At 45.2% G+C, this 20839-nt stretch overlaps 1 protein-coding gene across 1 annotated transcript in view; it reads right to left on the reverse strand.

Moving 5' to 3' along the window:
- Positions 1 to 20839, reverse strand: part of PRKCB (protein kinase C beta) — a 337502-nt gene that overhangs the window by 90327 nt on the left and 226336 nt on the right. Inside the window, exons 8-10 of the mRNA XM_047712980.1 lie at positions 18032 to 18188; positions 16687 to 16821; positions 5483 to 5579 (exon numbers count right to left, since the gene is read on the reverse strand). Coding sequence (XP_047568936.1) covers positions 5483 to 5579; positions 16687 to 16821; positions 18032 to 18188 — 389 coding nt within the window. The remainder of the gene's footprint in view (positions 1 to 5482; positions 5580 to 16686; positions 16822 to 18031; positions 18189 to 20839) is intronic.

Genomic DNA, 20839 nt, shown 5'->3' on the forward strand with positions numbered 1-20839 from the left:
TGAGGAGGGAGGTGTAGTGGGAACCCCGGATTGGCAGCAAGTCAGACAGAAGTGTGGGTGACCTGGGAACCCACCGTGTGTGACCCGAGTCTGGACAGAGGCCTTAACCTGTGGGGTCTTCTCTAACTCCAAGTGTTGTCTGTGAATTAAATTGTAGGATGCCCAGTTGGTGTCCACAGAGGACTGGAGAATTTCTGGAAACCCACACATTTGGTGAAGATCTGTGGAAGTGTGATAGGCTTCCCTCTATGGGAGAAGTAGTCTTTTGTATCTGGCTGCTTTCACCCATGATCATGTTCGTGAAATTCACCCGTGAAACTGCCAAGCTGGTAGTCTGCCCCGCTGTCTTGCTGAGTTGTTTACATTTACCCGTCCTCCTCTTCATGGGCACTTGTGTCCTTTCCACTGTGGGGCTATTAACAGAGCTGCTGTGAACACACCCGGTCAAACAGTTTTGCCCTGAGATCTGCTGAGATTCAAGTGTCTCTGGGAGAACCAAGGATCCATATCCAGAAAGCAATGTCCTCTGTGCGTTTGAGACTGAGAAATGGTATCTGAGCTGCAGACAGAGGTCTGGGGGTCACAGACATAGAGCTGGTGGTTCAAACATGAGCTCATCAGGTAGGTCGTAAAGAAGCCAAGTGCCTAAGACAGAAGTTGTACTGTCTTTTCTGGGCCATATCTTTCCATCATCCCAAACCCTCATGTCCCAGCCCCTCGAGTCTTGCCCAGGCTGCTAAACACGTTCCCTCCTTTCTCCCCGCCCTACTGCCTTCCCTGTTCCAGGACCACATCTCCCATCTTCATTGAATCTGACTCAGGACCCAACTGGCCCACACACTGCATTCTTCAACCTGTGCGGATCCGAATTCCCTGGTGCCCAGCCCCCATCCTAGCCCTCAGGGGGACACCCCAGGTCCCCCAGTACAGCCTGCTGGTGAACCATGAGTAAGGGGCTCCAACTTCCCCGTTCTCCAATTGACCTTGCGTCATGGAAATTTTTTCTTTTTGTCCTTCAAGGAGCAGCAAGTGGCCACCAGCTTCACTGTCCCGTACCGCCCCCCCCAACAACCCCATCTGGTGAGCAACCTTCTCTCCTCTGAATTCAGGACCAAAAACCCTCTTTCCACTCTCCAGCTCAATTTGCTTCTTTTTTTCTCATAGGTATAGGCTATAGACCTATAATATCTGGGCCCCCTTCGGAGCCAGAGTGTTTGTGTCCCCCTCTGTAGGTTATAATGTTTGTGTCCTCCCCTCCAAAATTCACATGTTAAAATCCTATGCCACAAGGGTGATGGCATTAGGAGATGGGACCTTTGGGAGGGGATTAGGTCATGAGTGTGGAGGCCCCATGGGTGGGATCAGTGGCCTCATAAAAGAGGCCCCAGAGAGGTCCCTCAGCCCCTCCACCAAGTGAGGACACAGTGAGAAGACAGCCATCTAGGAACCAGGAAGGGGCTCCCACCAGAACATGATCAGGCTGTGGCTTTGATCTTGGATTTCCCAAGTTTACCGCCGTCCCCACCACACCCTACTGTCTGATACCAAGTTTTCCCCCTCCTTGTTATCTGTCTGGCTCCTGAAAACATTTGGGCTTGTGTCCCCTCCACAGTGAACCTTTGGAAGACAAGAAGCCTGTCCTTGTCCCTCTGGAAGCCCCGTTTCCCTGGGGCCTCAGGTCCAGCAGGTGTTCCGTCAAAGAGCAAACAACTTCAAATTGAGGCCCAAATTAAAATGATCCTCTATCTTGCTGGGATGGATATGTCTTTGGAAACAGGAATACTCTGATGGTTGCCTTTTTATGTCACAATGTGGAGCCCTAGAATTCAGTGCTCAAAGAGAAAGCAAATAGACTAGAGTTCTGAGCCAGGAGACCTGTGTCCTTCCAGACTGCACGGGACGGCGGCAGAGACACCTGGGGAGCCAGTCTCCCGGGCCACTTTTCAGACGATTAGTGCCTGCCCTGGCTTCAGCTACAGACTCCTCTGCAATTAAGAGGGGCTTCTACAGGCACCCCAGGGCCCAGCAGCAGAGGCAAGGCCTCAGGAGGCTTGGAGCCCCTATAGATTCCTCCCAATCCCCAACCGGCCCTTCCAAATCCCAGAAGGAATATGTTCCAAGCTTCATTTATTTCAAGGGTGAAGCTGGTAATGACAACAGTGGCCTGACATCGGGATGCTATGACGCACCAGATGCTGTCCTAAATGCATTCTCTCATTCGGTCCTCACATAACCTTAGAAGCTGAGAAGCACTGTGCTTCCCCCATTTTACGATGGGGAACCAAAGGCTCAGAGAGAGAAAGGAAGTTGCCTACAGTCACTCAGCAAGGGAGTGGCAGAGCCCGACTCAAATCTAGGCAGCGTGACGCTTGAACCACCTGTATAGGACAGGGCTTCACTGCACCGATGAGGCCCAGGTGTCCCGCCAAGATCCCCTGACACTCTTGTCTCTCCACCTGTGACCACCTGGGCACTCGCAGCCTGGCTGCTGGAGCAGCAGAGTCCAAGAGGGCTGGGCAGGGAACTCCCCAGAGAGCGGCCACCAGGCAGCAACAGAAGCTGAGCTGGTGGACGATACTGCAATTTCCTGCCCCACCCCGGGTTGGGACCCCCCCATTACCACCCCTAAGGCACACATTCAACTCCCAGAGTTCTCCATTGTGCTTTAAACCCCAGCTGCCCACGGGGCCAACGTGCTCCATGAAACGCCCCCCCTTCCCCTCTCCGCGGTGAAGCTTCCTGTGATCACCTCCCCAAGACACTACTTGCACTTGAATCCTTGTGGTCTGTTGTGGGGTAACTCAATGCAGGGTAATGAGCGGCTAGCTCTAGGATGGCAGAGAGTTGCTTAACCTCGCTGGGACTCTGCTGCTTCCTCATCCATAAGACCAAAACAAAAACAAAAACAAAAACAAAAAACAACAAAAACAGGGAGGATGATAGCATCTACCATTCAGGGGTTCTGCGAGAGTTAAATACGCTCATATTTCCGGAGCACTTAAAACAATAAAGGGCCCAGAGGAAGCACCGTATGATTTAAGAAAATTCTAAGACCGTCAGAAAACCCGCTGTGAACCATCCAAAGTGGAGTTTTCCCTTTGCTGACCCAGAGACAAGCCCATGGTCAGAAAACAAGCCCCTGGTCTGCCGCAGACCGAGCCAACTCAGACTTTCTGAAATTCACCACGGGCAGCCACTGCACCAAGCTCCCCCTGCCGTGAAATTCTATTACCCCAATGCTAGCAGCTCAATTTTACCGTCACTCAGAATTTCTCCATATAAGAGGCTTGAAAGTTAATTTCTGAGTCATTCCGAGTGCTAATTGGTTATTGCACAGGGATTACATTTCTCACATTCAAGGTCAACTGAAATTTCCCTGTGTGTCTGAGAACAATTCTCAGTTGGTTGGAAACATTTTTTTTTTTTTAATCAACAACCACGGTACAGAGCAATTATAATTCAGGCATAAACAAGCGTTTGTGGGCTCTCGCTAGGAATAAACGGCTGCATTTTGTTGCTTGCAGATAAAACAGTCCTTTACTCCATGCCAATAACTGGCCCGGACAAACACTATGTTCACACAGGAACTGTTCTCCTTGATGTCCTGAAATGTCACCCCGGCTGCCCTAGCATGGGAGAAATCATTTTGCAAACTGAGACACCATTTTATACAAGAAAACAGTGGACTTGGGGTGTTTTTTGTTTTTTTTAATACCCAGGACAATACATTTTTAATGCAGCAGCAAATGGGCACAGCTTCATCAAAAAGTTGAGGGAAAGAGATGGAAGGTGTTCTCTGGAAGGACTAATCAACAGTGTCTAGTTCTTGGCTCTACTGAGTGGGATGTCCTTTTACCAGCTCATCTGGACTTGAGCCGGCTCTGCAGGAATAACCTTCCCTTGCCAAGTTCACTGGAGAAATGACTGGTAAGCCCAAGGCCAATGTGTTCATCCCACTTGTTTCCAGGAAGGGATATCCCCTGGGTCGACCCATCACCACTAACTTGTGTGGAGGGCACAACAAAAGTTAATACTCAAGTGCTATATCTGTCAAGTTGAGGGGCAGACTAACATGGATCTTGGGATAAATGACAAAATCCTTCCCAAGGCCGGCACAGCCCTTCTACTATGATGACCAGCCACTTCCCCAGTATTACCCTGAACTCGCCCTTTGCTCTCTCTCTCCTCTACCCACACTGGTCTTCTTTAAGTTTCACATAGTTGCTACAAAACTCCCCACCACAGGGCCTTTGTCCATGGCATCCTTGCTGAGTGGAATTTTCTTTTCCTCTCTCTACTCAGTTAATTTGCACTATTGTTGCCTTAATGACACCTTCCTTGTCCTCCTGTCTCCCCCCACCCCATATGTTCTCAGAGTTAACATGGACCTCTCTTTCATAGAACTTTACCTGGTCACAAGTTTTTTTTATTTGCCTGTATGATTATTTGCTAAATAAAAATGACAATAATTTCATTTTAGCTGTTTTATACAATTTTTTTCAGAGTTAGCAGGCCATTACTATTTATCTAGAATTGATGTTTTCCCATCAGACTCAGTATATTGAGTTTGTACAAACAAAATAATGTGTTTTCCCTTATGAAACTACTCTAAAATCACTCAATACACATATAATGAAAGACCTCAAACTCATTTTCCCCAAAACATTTTCTTTGTAAAACTAGGATGTGTCTGCAACTCTCACACAGCTGAAAACAGGGTCTCTTGTCCCACCCCCCACGAACAGAAAGGGCTTAGCTGAGGTAGGAGCAGAGCCAGAGTGTAGCCCAAGATTCAGGGTCAAGGACTCTTCATTTGTGGAAGATAGACCCATGGGTATTTCATGAAGTCACCAGCACAAACAATTCCATTTGTTAACAGTACAGCACCATCCCGCCAATAGATCCAACTCTAGATTCTATCCCTCAGCAAGTTTAAGTTAGCCTCCAAAATAGAGCCCACTTCTATCTATTTCTTTCATTCACCATTATTACCATCCCAGGCCAAGCTATCATCAAAATGACCTGAGAATGGGCGCGCCCGTGTGTCTCATCGGTTAAGCATCCGGCTCTTGATTTTGGTTTGGGTCATGATCTCAAGAGCGTGGTATTGGGCCCCACATCAGGCTCTGTGCTCAGTGTGGAGTCTGATTGTCCCTCTCCCTCTGCTCCCCCTTTCTATCTCTAAAACAAATAAATAAAATCTTAAAAAAAAAAAAATGACCTGAGAAGTGTAGGAGCACTTTCGAGGAAAAGTCTAAATCTAAGTGAGGACAAGGAGGAAGGAATGCCTTCACGAAGCGGGATACACTTGGCTGGGGTTTTGCAGGATGCATAGGAGTTTTCTTGGAGCCAGAAAAACACTGCAAAGGCACAGAGTCATGAAAGGCCTTGGTAGAAGGCCTTTCATAACTGGAGACACAGCATACGAGGCATATGAGACACTCTAGCAGTTCCCACTGGCGTAGAAAGAAACACAGCTCACCTCGAATTTCTGCCTCAGCTCTTCATTGCCCTCGCTTCCTTCTGGTGGCACAGGCACGTTGAAGTACTCGCCTTCCTCCTGGCTCAGCAACTTGAACCTGAAGGGAGACAGGGAGACAGGACAAAGTCCATGACCTGACTTGATATTATTTTGTCAGTTACAATAAGAAAAGGAAGACTATAGACAGATTTACCTTAAAAAAATGTGTTGAGGGGTTTTTCTTTTGGGGGAGGTATGCACATACGTGTTCGTAGCCAGGTATGCTATGTGTTTTTGTAACTATTCCACAGTTTTCAGAAAAAAATGAATATTCTGTGTTTATGCCATGTTCTGGCTCTGGCTCTGTTTCTCATCTTACGCACACACACACTTTTCTTAGTTCTCTCATTCAGTCACTCAGTGCTTTATGTTTTTACCTACCTTCTGTCTGCTATGTGCCTTCTTATTCTGAAAGAATGCTATGACGATCTCCCATGGTCAGTGGATTCTTAGCACATTCTCCCAGCATCCTGGCTCTCAGCAGCATTTGGATGACTACCTCCTTGACTCCATGATGCAGCTTTCTCTGCAGATGCCTTCCCCAAGTGCCCGGTATGACCCCCTTGAGAAATAGCATCCTTTCACAGGTATGTACACAAGCCCCAGAGTCAAACTCTGCTTGGGTTCAAATCTCCCCTCTGCCCTTGCCTCCGTGGGTCCCTGGACAAGCTAGCTAGGCTCTCTGAGGCTCAATTTTTCTCATCTATAAATCAGAACAGGAGTGTTTTTTTTCAAGGGCGCCTGGCTGGCTCAGTCAATAGAGCATGCAATTCTTAATCTCAGGGTCATGAGTTTGAGCCCCACGTTAGGCACAGAGATTATTTAAAAAAAAAAAAAAGTCTTTTTCATAGAATTACTGTGGAGCTAAGATATGGTGACTCATGCAAAATGATAAGCACAGTGTCTGGCATTTAGCAAATGATAAATCATCATCATCATTACAGATATTGACATTATCCTAATAAACAAGGATGTGTTTTTGACCACAAAGATGTTTCCATCTACTCAAAGGGAAACATGAGAGAGGGGAAAGGAAAGGACATTCCAAAGACATCCAAATCACTAGAGGGGGAAAAACATCCTGGAGCTCCTCACTCCGCAAGAAAGACTTCCTAACTCAAATCCACAAATTTCATAATGATTTTTTCCTCCATTCACAAAACTTCCTCAACAGCTCCTAAAAATAGGAGGAGAAGAGATTCAAAGCAGAGGTGATAATTGGCCTTTCTAAGCATCCACATTTAATATTCGGTTGTCCTTGGGGCACCTGGGTGGTTCAGTTGGTTAAGCGTCTGCCTTCGGCTCAGGTCATGATCCCAGGGTCCTGGGATGGAGCCCCACATTGGGCTCCCTGCTTAGCGGGGAGTCTGCTTCTCCCTCTGCTCCTCCCTACCTATCAAATAAATAAATAAGTCAATAAATCTTAAAAAAAAAAAAACTCAATTGTCCTCTGACCATTTTCCAAAAGAAATACAAAAATAAGAGAACATCTGTATTTTTCTTGGCAATCAAGAAGGGTGCTATCCACACAGTAATATCTAGGAACTCGTACAAATTAAAGTAATAAGTAAGAGAACACGGAGCAGTGGTTGGCAAACATTATTCGCCTTTGTGGATTTTGCTAAATCTGGATATTATGATCCACTTCATGGTTTTCATTATATCATCTCCTTTTTAAATAGCATATTCCCTTTGAAAAGGAAGCCAACAGGTTACAAGTAGAAAGTAACTGTAAAAAAAAAAAAACTTATGCAAATCAAGTTACCCAAGTCCAAGTAGATGGCATTGCTTACCAAAGGCTCTGAGACTTATGCCTGCCCCTCCTTGTTAAAATGGGAGCTCCGCCAGCGGCGCAAGTGAAAGAACATTAAGGGTATGGCAATACCAACTAAGACTTTCTCTTTATGATAATCTGAAGGTTGGAAGGAGCATTGGCCAAAGAAAAGCTTGGCCAGGGTACAATTCAGTATTACTAATGCCCCAACCATGTGCTATCTAAACCATGTACAGTCTAAGCCGCTTTGGAAACTACTAATCAAGGGGGACCAACCAGCGGTGACTAGTCAACAGGACCCCCAGCAGAACCCCACTAACAACGCTGGGCCAGACCACCAGGGACTAGATGACAGCCACCCACTCTGATTCATATTCAGGAAGGATGGGACATGTTGTGGTGCCCTCGCTATGTCTGCTGGAGCCAGTATACTGTCTCTATGGCCCTGAATAAGGACTCATGTCTGTTAGAAAAGAGAAGCAGGGACCCCTTCCAACTTTGAGTTGGACAAAACCAACATGGGGGAAATGCCTCCTTATAGGGCAGTAGGGCTGACTGTTTGATGTGTAGCTGTTTCCAGCTGTGGATCTCTCCAAAACGGCTATAGGGAACAGGATCCCTGTTCTGACAAAGAAAAATTCCGAAAAATACAAAGACTCCTTTCTCCCTTCATCTGATTTTGAAAAATTACAACTGGGACACTCATCATTCTTGAGCTCATCCGCCTGTAAGGATGGGCGGATACAGAAAAATAAAAGGATGTATGAAAAACTCAGTCAAATAAAGAGAAACAATGAGAAATCAGGTAAGTACCTCCCATGAAATAGAACTACTGCCAAAAGAGAGAAAATTCTAAAAAATATCTAGTTCATACTTTCTTTTTCTTTTTTTTTTTTTAAGATTTTATTTATTCATTTGACAGAGAGAGATCACAAGTAGGCAGAGAGGCAGGCAGAGAGAGAGGAAGAAGCAGGCTTCTGAGCAGAGAGCCCGATGCGGGGCTCGATCCCAGGACCCTGAGATCATGACCTGAGCCGAAGGCAGCGGCTTAATCCGCTGAGCCACCCAGGCGCCCCTAGTTCATACTTTCAATGAGATTCAAGAAGCTAATGCATCTTTGAAAAGGGAAAAATCTGCGATTAGAAAAGACTACTCTCAGAAGGAAAATGTAATTACTAGATTTAAAAATCCACTCGAGACCATGAACACTAAGATGGCTAATTCAGATAACAATTAGGGAACCCTAAGAAATTCTTTTGGCAGTTGAACCTGATATTTATTATGTTGATCAGAGTTGAACTGAATGCCTTATGTATACCATTAAGAAAAATGTATATTACCAAAAATAATATACAACATGAAAGGAGGGAATATAGCAATATATGTATCAGGAAAGACATATTATGATCCATCTTATGTAAAAAGTTCTTACTATTCAATAAGAAAATGACAGCCAAAAATCAGGACATAGTCATTTATAAATACAAACAAATGGCAATGTATAAATTAAAATATTCAATGAAATTAGTAACAAAATATGTATGATAATGGAATTCTGTAAATATGTATAATTAGTAAAAAATATGTATCATCTTTGCATTATATCTTTGAAATTTACAATACCAGATGTTGACAAATGTGGGTAAAATGAAAAGTACCACGCAGCACTGAGAATGAGAATGTAAACTGAAAAAAATTGCAGAAGGACTTGGAAAACACTTTAATAATACACATGTTCTCAAAGCCATCAATTCCAGGACTAGGAATTTCTTAGGGAATAATTAAAGCTATGCACAAAGGTTTGGCTGCAAGTATGTCTACTGTAGAATTATTTTTCTAGGTAAGCACTACACATCTTATAGTAAATATATGATTCTGGGAGCAACTGTGTGGCTCAGTTGATTAAGCCACTGCTTTTGGCCCAGGTCATGATCCTGGAGTCCCGGGATCGAGTCCCACATCAGGCTCCCTGCTCTGCAGGGACTCTGCTTCTCCCACTGACCTCTTTCCTCTCATGCTCTCTCTGTCCCTCAAAAAGAAAAAAAAAGAAGAATATGATTCTGTAAGTTGAGGCAGATCTATAGAACAGGCCACATGAAAATGATGTTGCCCAAGATTACTGAATTATGAGGAAAAGTATTTATAATGCATTTTTAAATGAAAAATGAGGGCTGTGACACAGTATGTACAGTAAGTTTTCATTTTTTGTTTCAGATACACACACAGGAGCACAGACACATACAAGCACACATAGGCAATACATACATACACCAAAAAAAACCCTCTTAATAATGTCAACAGAGGTTATCCCGGGACAATGGGATTTTGGATAGTATTTTGCTTCCTTATTTATATTTTTCTAATAATTATTCAGTTAACAATAATCGCTAATACTTACTGAGTAATTACTATTCACCTGACACTGGGAGCTTTACTTACAGTAACTACTTTAGTATCATAACAACCCTATGACATGAATACCGCTGTTATCTCCAAATGAGGAAAGGAGACAGAGAGGCAAAGCAACTTGCCCTAGGGGTACACAGCTAGGAAATGGAGGAGCAGAGACTCTAACCCAGGAAATCTGATTCCAAAGCCTTAGGTTTTTTTTCAGTGGAGGGGTAGGATTTGTAATAAGACCAAAATGACATTATTAGTAATAACAAAGCCTAAAGAAACATAAATTTAAGGTAACAATGATATTAATAGTTGTCTTTTCACAAGAAGAAGAAAAGAATGAAATGGAAAAGGAAAAAACCCCTCAGAATCAGAAACACCATGTTGGAAATGCAGCAATTATGACCATAAGCATTAAAACATTTCCCTATGGAAAAGAAGAAAGAATTTTGAATTTAGGTCTATTTTTTGTTGTTGCTGTTTTTCAATCCAGTAACATGCCACATGTTCTACCAAATAAAAGGACTGAGATTTAACATTAAAAAATGGGCAGGATCCACTAGGCAAGAAGTATTTACCACTCTGCAACCAAAGGAGACAGGTTGAAAGGTCAATCAGATGTTCTCAATCCTTTGGCTCCTCCACTTACTCTGGGAAGAAGATGAAGTTCCTAAAAGGCCCCCATGGGATCTGTTGAGCACCCCTCATCCTGCCAGTCCTTGCTCCCCACTGATACCCCTTTGGAGAACCAGCTCCAACCACACAGGTCACTTCACTGACCCTCAGACCTAATAGGTACACTCCTGCCTGAGGGCCTTTGCACTTGCTGCTCTCACCATCTGGGACAATCTCTCCCTAGACTTCCACAAGTTCACTCCCTCAGCTCTCTTCAGCTCTTTGCCATGTGTCATCTTTTCAGTGAGTCCTTTCCTGGGAATTATATTACATAAATTGTAGTATCACCCTCCTCCCACCCCCTGCATTCCCTATCCCTGTTTCTCATTTACTTTTCTCTATAACATATATTTTTAACTTTTTTATAGTAGGCTACATGCCCAGTGTGGAGCCCAACAAGGGGCTTGAACTCATGACCCTGAGATCAAGACCTGAGCTGAGATCAAGAGTTGGATGCTTAACTGACTGAGCCACCCAACGCCCCTCTCTGTAGCATTTATCAGCTTCAAACATGCTATTTTTTACTACTCATTTTCTTTTTAACTTTGTGTATTGTTCTCCAAATAAAAAGAAACCTCTACAAACCCAAAGATTCAGCATCTAGGTACTTGCCATGTACATTCACTGAAGAATATCAGCAGTAAGCCAAAATCATGGACAAGGAGTATTAACTGCAACAGATATAATTTTGCATTGCATTTGCATTTGCATTGCAAATGACTTGATAGAAGTCATTTTTTTAAAATAAGTCTTGGAGAGGGGTGCCTGGGTAGCTCAGTGGGTTAAAGCCTCTGCCTTCAGCTCAGGTCTTGATCCTAGGGTCCTGGGATGGAGCCCCACATTGGGCTCTCTGCTCAGCATGGAGCCTGCTTCCTCCTCTCTCTCTGCCTGCCTCTCTGCCTACTTGTGATCTCTATCAAATAAATAAATAAAATCTTAAAAAAATAAAATAAGTCTTGGAGAGTTATATAATCAAGAATGATGCCACACATAAAGTAAAAAAAAAAGAAAATCATAAATGAAAGAAGATATTCAGAAAAATGTTACTGGGAGAAACTCAATGAGCACTGTGCATTTCGGTCAGATGAAACAAATTAAAAAAATAGGAAGGCACAAAGATCTGGATAGTAAGATGGAATTAATCAACACTGAAATGCATGACCTATGAGTAATAAATGTAATCTTTTTATGGATGTGTCCACAGAATATTCAGTAATACCAAACTAAGCTAAATTGAGAAAGAAAGTGAAAAAAGGAAAAAAGAGAGAAGAGAAGAGAAGAGGAGAGGGGAGGAGATGAGAGGAGAGAAGAGGACATATTTTCTGACCATAAAGTACTAACACTGCTATTGGACATTAATAATGAAAAACGAAACAAAAAGTAACACCAAAATGATTTCCAAAATGCCCAAATAAAAGCACGCTTAAAGGAAATTAGAAACACAAGTGCAGACCTTCAGCAAGCAGCAAAAACTAGAATGTGGCATATCACAGCTCGGAGGAAATCTTTATTCCCTCTGATGCTTGTTCTTTATTCTTGAAGAGCAGAGCCCGTTAAGAGAAGGAAAATAAATTAGCAAAATGTTCATCTGAAATTCACATGCAACCACCCAACAAACCCACAGAGAAGGGCCAAACACAGAATTGATTCGTAAACCCCAGAACTCATTCTTTGCAGAAAAATAAACCACAGCAAAACAGATGAACCCCTGGAAAACAAGGAGGAAGGAAAGGAGATAGCAAAAACAAATAAAATTAGAAACAAAGGAGTGGATCTGACGACAGAGGCGGGGTTGGTAGCAAAGCAGCAGATGAGGGGCCTGAGGCTGGCACGCCACATCTGGGAGCTTGCACAGCTGCCCCTTTCTGCTGTGTGGTCTTCAATTACAACACAACAGAAGAGCTGGGAGAGCTCATCCCCTGCCAGATGGGGAAACTGAGTCTCGGAGATGGCACGGAACTCACCCAAGAGCCCACAAGGACAAGGATGCAAATGTCTAGAATTTGTTCCATTTACGTTCAAGACAGGTTCGCAGATGTCTTGGCCCTGAATCTTTTAAGGGGGGACTTTTATCCGCAAAACCCAAAGAGGGCTTTTATTTAGCAGAAGTTCCCTCCAATACACAATTTCACAACTCGCCTGGGGTGGGGGGTGCTACAATTAGCCCTGACTAATGGAATCATAATGGCTGAGAAGGCTGGAGTACAGAGAGGTGAAGGGATTCACCTGAAGTCACAAAGCATCCATCCCCTTAGGACAGCCAAGGTCAAAGCCCTCCCATCTACCTTCAAGGCCTCTGCCAAACCCCTGTACCAGGAGGTAGAATGGGAGGGCATGTGCTTCAGCCCTAGTATTCCAGAGACCTGGACCCAAACTCAAGCACCGTCACATACGAGCTGTGTGTCCTTTCACACATTGCTCGAATGCTCTGATCCCAGGAACGACGTTCTGCCCAGAACTGGTGGGAGAATTGAAGGATGATAATGTGTACATGCAGGGATATTTTGGACTCAGTCCTTTTGTTCCCCCTGCCCTCTGCCATTTCCAGGGAGCAGACAGGACAGGCACGAGACCAGGAAGGGGTGGCACCTGTGGGAGAGAGCCCTGCCCGTTCGGGACTGAGGAACCACGAGAAGTGAGCAAGGATAGGGCAAAAGTGGAGGGGGCCTGGCCTGTCCTTCTCTGCCCTGGGCAGAGACCTACGTGGGGGGCCACATGGGCCAGGGATATAGGGATCGCTCAGACAGCACTCCTGGCCAGCATGCAGGAGGCTGAGAAATGAGGGCTCACACGGGTGGCCTGGGGAGTGGGACAAAGAAGACACTGTGCGGAAGGACCTCACAACTAGAGGCAATAGGCCAAGACCTGGGACTCCAGCAGAAGGCCAGAAATGATGTTCCAAACTGGGGAAGAGGGGGGATGGAGGATGGGGGGGACCCGTCCAGCCTCACGGGCACGGGTTCAGGGACCAGGGAGGATCAGCCGGGCTGCAACAGTGAAGCCCAGAAGGCATACCACAGGCAAGAGGGTCCCCTTCTCACCACCAGGAGGTCACTAAACTACCTAAGAAAGTCTGGGTACATTACAGAAAATAGAGAGGCTAATCGTGGGTATCAATGTGTGACTCCAGGACACCTGGAAAGTGATCAGCCCAGAGCCTGGCATCCAGCTAACAGTCACTAAGTGGTAGCTATTGCTCTAGTAATTATTATTATCATGTTCACTCTCCCGTCTCACTCAGAACCCCCGGGGGAATCATACATTCCTTCTCCTTAACCTCCTTACGCCTGACTTCAAGAGGAAGGAATTCGCAGTCTGTCACTAGTGCTAATGGCAGCGCGCAAAGTCAGATCATCCATATGTTAAGAAAAATTAACCCAAGGGGCGCCTGGGTGGCTCAGTGGGTTAAGACCTCTGCCTTCAGCTCAGGTCATGATCTCAGGGTCCTGGGATGGAGCCCCGCATCGGCCTCTCTGCTCCACGGGGAGCCTTCTTCCTCCTCTCTCTGCCTGCCTCTCTGCCTACTGGTGATCTCTGTCTGTCAAATAAACAAATAAAATCTTTAAAAAAAAAAGAAAAAGAAATATTAACCCAAGTTTTTTTTTTTAATCATGAATGGATGTCGTGCTTTGTCAAATACCTTTTATTTTTATTTATTTATTTTTTTGCCTCTATCGAGATGATCGTATGGTTTTTATCCTTTCTCCTGTCGATGTGATATATCCCGCTGATTGAATCACCCTTGCATCCCTGGGATAAATCCCACTTGGTCATGGAGAATGATTTTTTTCTTTTTTTTTAAATGTGTTATTGGATTTGGTTTGCTAGTATTTGGTGGAGAATTTCTGTGCCTGTGTGAAATGGGAAAATGGTAAGAAGATGGCAGTGTGACCCCTTACTGTCATGCAAGGACATTTTCTAAATAGTTATCTCCTTCCCCGCTATTACTGATTAGTCTTACTTAGAACTGTTACTTATAATCCACAAGCCAGTTAGGCCCACATAGCCTCCCAGCTCTGCAAAGACAATCGTTAACTTTTCTAAGTTCTGCCCATCTGGGGCACCTGGCTGGCTTTAGTCAGAGAAGTGTGCAACTCTTGAGCTCTGGGTGGTGAGTTCAACCCCTACATTGGGTGTAGAGGTTCTTAAAAATAAAAGCTTTAAAAAAGAAGAAGAAAGGGGCACCTGGGTGGCTCAGGCAGTTAAGTGTCTGCCTTTAGCTCAGGTCATGATCCCAGAGTCCTGGGATCGAGCCCCCACGTCCGGCTCCCTGCTCAGCCAGGAGTTTCTCCTTCTCCCCGCGTGTGCTCTGTTGCTATCTTTGTCTCTCTCTTTCTCAAATGAATAAATAAAATCTTAAATAAAATAAAATAGTCGTAGATGGGTCGCACCCAAGGCTGTGATTTCGTCATCCCGTTTGGCAGTCGGCTGTACCTCTAACATACAAAGAGACTTCAGCATTTCCGCGTCTCCTGGTCTACCAATCTGGGCTTCTCAAACCTTTGGAATCAACCATTCATGTTCCTGGTCTCCCCATTCGTGAGCTAAGGAAAAATTGTGACAGATGCTCCTTACCTAATTTTTTTCTGAGAATTCTGTTGTTAACTGTTTGTGGTCTGTGCTTTAAGACACCTTATTACTACTGTTAATTTTGTACCCACATGGCTTTCATCCTTCTTCCCATCTGTCATCATGTTGTCATTGAGTAGTTATTGGTGTCATTTCTTCTTGCTCCAGAAGTTAAGCACCATGAGGGCATGGCTGTCTTATACCTGATGGATCTCTAGTGATTAGAAGAGACTAGAGAGAGACTCAAAATCTATTTGAATAAAAGTCTGTGATAAATGTCTGGGTGGCTCAGTTGGTTGAACGTCCAACTCTTGGTCTCATCTCACTCAGGGTGGTGAGATCGAGCCCTGCGTTGGGCTCCACATTCAGTGGGAAGTCTGCTTGGGATTCTCTCTCTCCCTCTGCCCTCCCTGCCACCTCCCGCTTGCATCCTCTCTCTTTTAAATAAATAAATAAATCTTTTAAAAACAACAACAAAATCTATAATGAACAGGGACAAGAGATAAGGAGGTTGTATGGTTAGCAATGGGGAGGACGTGTGGTCCTCGAGATGCATTCTCTTCCTTGCTAAATGGGTCTGATTTTTTATTTTCTTTCACTTGTAACTGAAAAAGTCCTGAATGAAGTCATAAGGGAGACAATTTCTCTTAAAGAGATAAGAGCAGCCAATAATGTCCGCTTTGCTCAAAGCTATGGTGCCAGGTTGGACTGTGTATTCTGACTCCTTTTATTCAGATGATGGTGAAACCAACCATTGCCAAGGGAGCTCACCCGGCCTCTTTGCTGGGAATACTGAGCAAGGACTTTTTGCCAGGAGAAGGGAATGGAACAAAAACTGCAGAACAAACCTCCCAGCAACCTCCCAGCACCTCTGTGGCCAGGCTTGGTAAGTGGTCCCAACGAGGGAGTATTTTCCTATGGAGCTGGAATCTGACAGAAGACTGGGTGTATTTTTAGGGTACACTGTAAGAGCCACTTTAGTGCCCATGGGGGCCAGTCAAGACATGAAACTGTGTAAAGTTAGATGGATGTAAAGCAATAGGGAATGGTGAAGACTAGGGCAAACAGAAAATCCATGTCCTGTCTGAAGAAGGCATTAACTAACTACTCACCTGTTCTCAGTTATTGCCTTCTGGGCTCAGTACATCCAGGTATTTCTGGCTTTGCAAGCCAGAAGTCCAGATTTTTTTTTTTTTTTTTTAAGTAGGCTCCATGCCCAGCATGGAGCCCAATGCAGGGCTTGAACTTGCGACTCTGAGGTCAAGACCTGGGCTGAGATCAAGAGTAGGACACTTGGGGGCACCTGGGTGGCTCAGTCAGTTAAGCATCTGCCTTCGGCTCAGGTCATGATCTCAGGGTCCTGGGATCGAGCCCTGCATCGGGCTCCCTGCTTCTCCCTATGCCTCTGCCCCTCTCCCTGCTCATGCTCTCTCTCTCTCTCAAATAAATAAATAAAAATCTTAAAAAAAAAAAAAAGAGTCGGATGCTTAAGCGACTAAGCCACCCAGGCACCCCCAGAAGTCCAGATTTTTATAGAAAATGTCCAGATTTTGAAAATACTAGGAACTGATTTTTTTTTTTAAGTACAAGGACCGAATAAAACATATCCATGAGGCAGATCCAATCTACCAGCTATCACTCTGTGACTCGGTTTTAGTATTTCACTTTTAGGACAAAAAGGAAAACATCCTTCTTCCCCCATTGGATGGACCAAGCTGTATGGCAGCGTTCAAAGCAAAATCCTGCTTACCAGCCATCAACACCAGCTTTCTGCAGTTCGGAAATCCCAAACGACAAAGATCCCATGAAGTCATTCCTGCTGGTCAGATCCCAGTCCCAAATCTCCACGGACAGTCTTCTGTCTTTGTCCGATTCTTTCAATTGGCTGCCAAGAGCAAGACGAGAGAAGTCGGAGGAGCTTACCATGATTTCTCAAGCAGATGAAATGTTTAAGAAGAAAAAGCCCAAAGGTGGGAATTTTTAAAAGATTACAAGCTGTTGCCAGCTGCATATTCCGTTTCCATCCCAGGCAAGCTCCCCAGGGAGGGAGGGCTGCTCAAGTCCCGCAGCCCGTGGCTCTCCCGGGTTGAAGGACCTGGACCAGCACCGCCAGAAACAGTTCTAGCCGCTTCCTTATGTCTTAATAGGGTTCGGGATGTTCGGGAAACCCTACTGACAAAGTGGCAAACAAGAACTCTGGATATCGATGACATAATTGCGTGAGTGTTTGCACACACGTGAGTTGGCGTGAGACTCAGGACACACGTGGAGGAAGCAGTCTTGCTGGTGCTGGTCGGGGGAAGCTGTTCTGAGGCGTGTCCTTGATTGAGGCTGAGGTGTGCCTCCACTTTCACCCTGAGAGAGGGAACAGGGGGATGGGGCTCCCACAAGGAATCGTGCTTTTGGCCCACAGCCTCTGGTGTCAGACTTCAGAATCTCCCCACAGAATGACCCCACATTTGCTGGGGGACTCTGGGCACATTCTTTAACGTTGTCAAGCCTCATTGGTTAAATAGGGATGAAATGGCCAATGAACTGAGATCATTCACTAGAGTGCTTTTTACAACCGCGATATGCTCCATAAACACTGGCTGACGTCACTAACCCTTGTGGGCCCAGATGCCTCAAAAAGTGACCCCAGGTTCTTGGAGCACTGGCCCAGGAAGATCCGCTGTGGAAGCTAGCAGAGAACTCTCGACAGGCTGCGGCCCCAGCACATCCATACCCCCAGACTCAGCCCCACAGGGGTTATCACCACACCCTATGGGTTACGTCCCACTGTTCTCTGAGACCAGAACTTCTCCCACAACTTGCCTTTACCTAGCAACACATCACACTACTTTCTATCCCACCCACTCCCCACACCACAGACAGTCTCATCTTTATTAAAAAAATAAGTTCCAATTTTTACTTGGCTTGCAGTGCAAAAATGCAGATGGAGGGGGAGTAAGGGAAGGGAGGAGGGAGAAAGAGAGGAAGGGAGGGAAGGAGGGAGGGGAGAAATGAAATGGAAGCTGGGAGGGGCCCTCCCCAATGCTGGTGGCCCACAAGGTGAACCCCACCGCCCATGCTGGGCGGCGATAATTCTAACTTACAATCTGAATGTCTCGTTCCACTCAGGGTTGAGGGAGCATTTGATGGTTTTGGTCTTCTGCTTGCTCTCGCTCTTGGGGTCGGGAATCAGTTTCAGTTTCACGTAAGGGTCTGACAAGCCATTGGGGTCCATAGGTACAAGGTTTTTAGCATCTCTTACTGAAAAGAGAAAAAGCAATTTCAGCATTAATAGTCCTGTCATGTTTAAGCATCAGCCAGCGAGGGTTGGAGACCCTGTGGACGAGTCCTCGGCATCACACTTGTCTCATAGGAGATGTGACTTAGGGTCATCCACAGCTAAGAAGCACGCAAAGCAAGATGCATGGGTCAGATGTAGTCAACCTCTTAACCGATATGAGTTCGACACTGACTTCTGACTTCCCCACTGCTCTGCCCGCTGGGCCCCCAAGATTAGCTACATGCTCTCAAAGCTTGTGTTCCACAAAGCCAACAAGAAAGACTGGCTTCTTTCACTGAGCATAATATTTTCAGGGTTCATCCATGTTGTGGCATGGATCAGCGCTACATTTATGGCTGAATATTGTTCCCTTGTATGGACAGAGCGAACTCCCATTTATCCATTCATCAGGTGGCCGTTGAGGCTGTTCCCACACTTTGGCTCACGTAAATAGTGCTGCTGTGAACACCTGTGCACTCCAACGCAGAAGGTCACATGTTGTAGGATTCCACTGATAGGAAACACCCAGAACAGGGAAATCCACAGACACACAGACCGGTGGCGGCCAGGAGCTGGTAGGGAGGGAGGAATGGGGAGTGACTTATAAAACAGGTAAGGGGTTTCCTTTTCTGGTGATAACATCTCTTGGTCTTAGATACGGGTGATGGTTGCACAACCCCATGAATATACTAAGCACCCATGAATGGTACATTTTAAGATGGCTAATGGTTAATTTTGTGTTATGTGAATTTTACCTCAATTCAAAAAGCAAAAGCTGAAAGAGAAAGAGTTGCTCTCATGACCTCCACCCAGACAGAAGGCTGGAAAATTACCACAGCATGACAGATAGGCTCCACCCTCAACGAGGAACACAGTAAAGGAGGCTGTAAGATTGGCTTAAAGAAGGGGTGTCTGGGTGGCTCAGTGGGTTAAGCATCTCCCTTTGGCTCAAGTCATGATCTCAGGGTCCTGCGATCGAGCCCCGCATCAGGCTCTCTGTTCAGCAGGGAGCCTGCTTCCCCCTCTCTCTCTGCCTGCCTTTCTGCCTACTTGTGATCCCTCTCTCTCTCTGTCAAATAAATAAATTTTAAAAATCTAAAAAAAAAAAAAATTCCTGAAAAAAAAAAAAAAGACTGGTTTAAAGAAGAAAGGAAGCAGAGGGTCAGTAGTGTAGACACAACACCAGCCTAGGGAAACAAGAAGTTACATAGGCAGCCATGAGAAGGAGATGGGAAAATGGGAGTTGTATGGGTCATAAGTATACGGTGCCAACCATCTCACTTATGATAGAAAAATCCAAAGTATTGCATTAGCAGATTGAATTAAGCGATCTGCCAGAAGGTCAATATAGAATGACTCTTACCAGGAATGCAAAGACGGTTCAATCATAGACAATCTGTTATTAAAACATTCATTATATGTACAGGTCAAAGGAGAAAACCATTGGATCATTGCAATTAGCTACAAACAGCAGGAAATTGTCTTCCCAGGATAAAAGCTATCTGAAATAATAGAGCCATAGTTGAGGATAAATGCAATCCCCTTAAAGGCAGGAAGATGATAGACATCCATGACCCCAGCTATAGTTCAACATTTTTTTCTGAGTGTTCCATAAGTGCAATAATACAATAGAAACAGAATATTAGAAAGTAGGGGATAAAGCATCCCCTCACCTCCTATAACCTTCGCTTCATGCTATCATAGTTCATGATAACTGGAGTTTATCATCCCAGAAATCACACCACTTTCTCAATCTCCACTTCACAAACCCTACAAGCCAATGCCCCTCCCTATTTTCCAGTTCATTAACCCTAGTACCCCATTGTGACTAGTCTTACACCAACAGTCAGTCTGTTGAGCCCATCTTTATTGACTCTTCTCCCTATTCCCTCTTGCCTTTGTTTCACTCCCAGCCTAGAGCTCATAATGCATTATAATCACTTGCTTGGAAACCCCCTCAACTCTCTTGTTCCTCTTTCTTTCCATTTTATTTATCTGGGTGGGTGGGGGGGAACCCAGCCCTAGTTAAATTCGTAGATCTTCTCTTTATTTTCCTACACCCAATCAGCTCACCATTGCTGTTGGGGGCGGGGGTAAGTCAGACTTTGCTGACTTGTCTAAGACCCTGTCACTAGGAAGGGGTTGGGACTGAATACAGGAGATGGAAAAAGGGCTGGGTGGACTGCCAGGAGAGTGACAAGGGGCCCCAGGGGGTCAGCTGTCACTTATTCTGCACCAGTGTGTTTCTGCACTCGAGCTTATGACCTTTCCTTCCATTTATCCACAGCCCATTTATCTGGCTCCATGCCATTCTCGTTCAGGTTATACCTCATTCTTGCACCAAAAGCAAGAACTTTTCTTCTTTGACTTTGACTCAGTTAAGTTCAATAAGCAGGTCCCTGTGAGGCATTAGGCATTCTGTTAGGCACTGGGGACATGGGGATAAGATGTTGCTCCTGTCCCCCAGGAATACAGAAACCCAAATTTATTCAAAGCATGGTTGACGGCTAATGAGTCCATAGCCAGGTCGCATAGTGTAGTGGATACAAGGCTACAAGATGTCAGGTTTTGCATCGTGCCTAGCAGTTACTTCACATTTTGGGACCTCCATTTCTTGACCCAGGAGATGGAG

Source organism: Lutra lutra, chromosome 18 (assembly GCF_902655055.1).
Source record: "Lutra lutra chromosome 18, mLutLut1.2, whole genome shotgun sequence".
NCBI lineage: Eukaryota > Metazoa > Chordata > Mammalia > Carnivora > Mustelidae > Lutra > Lutra lutra.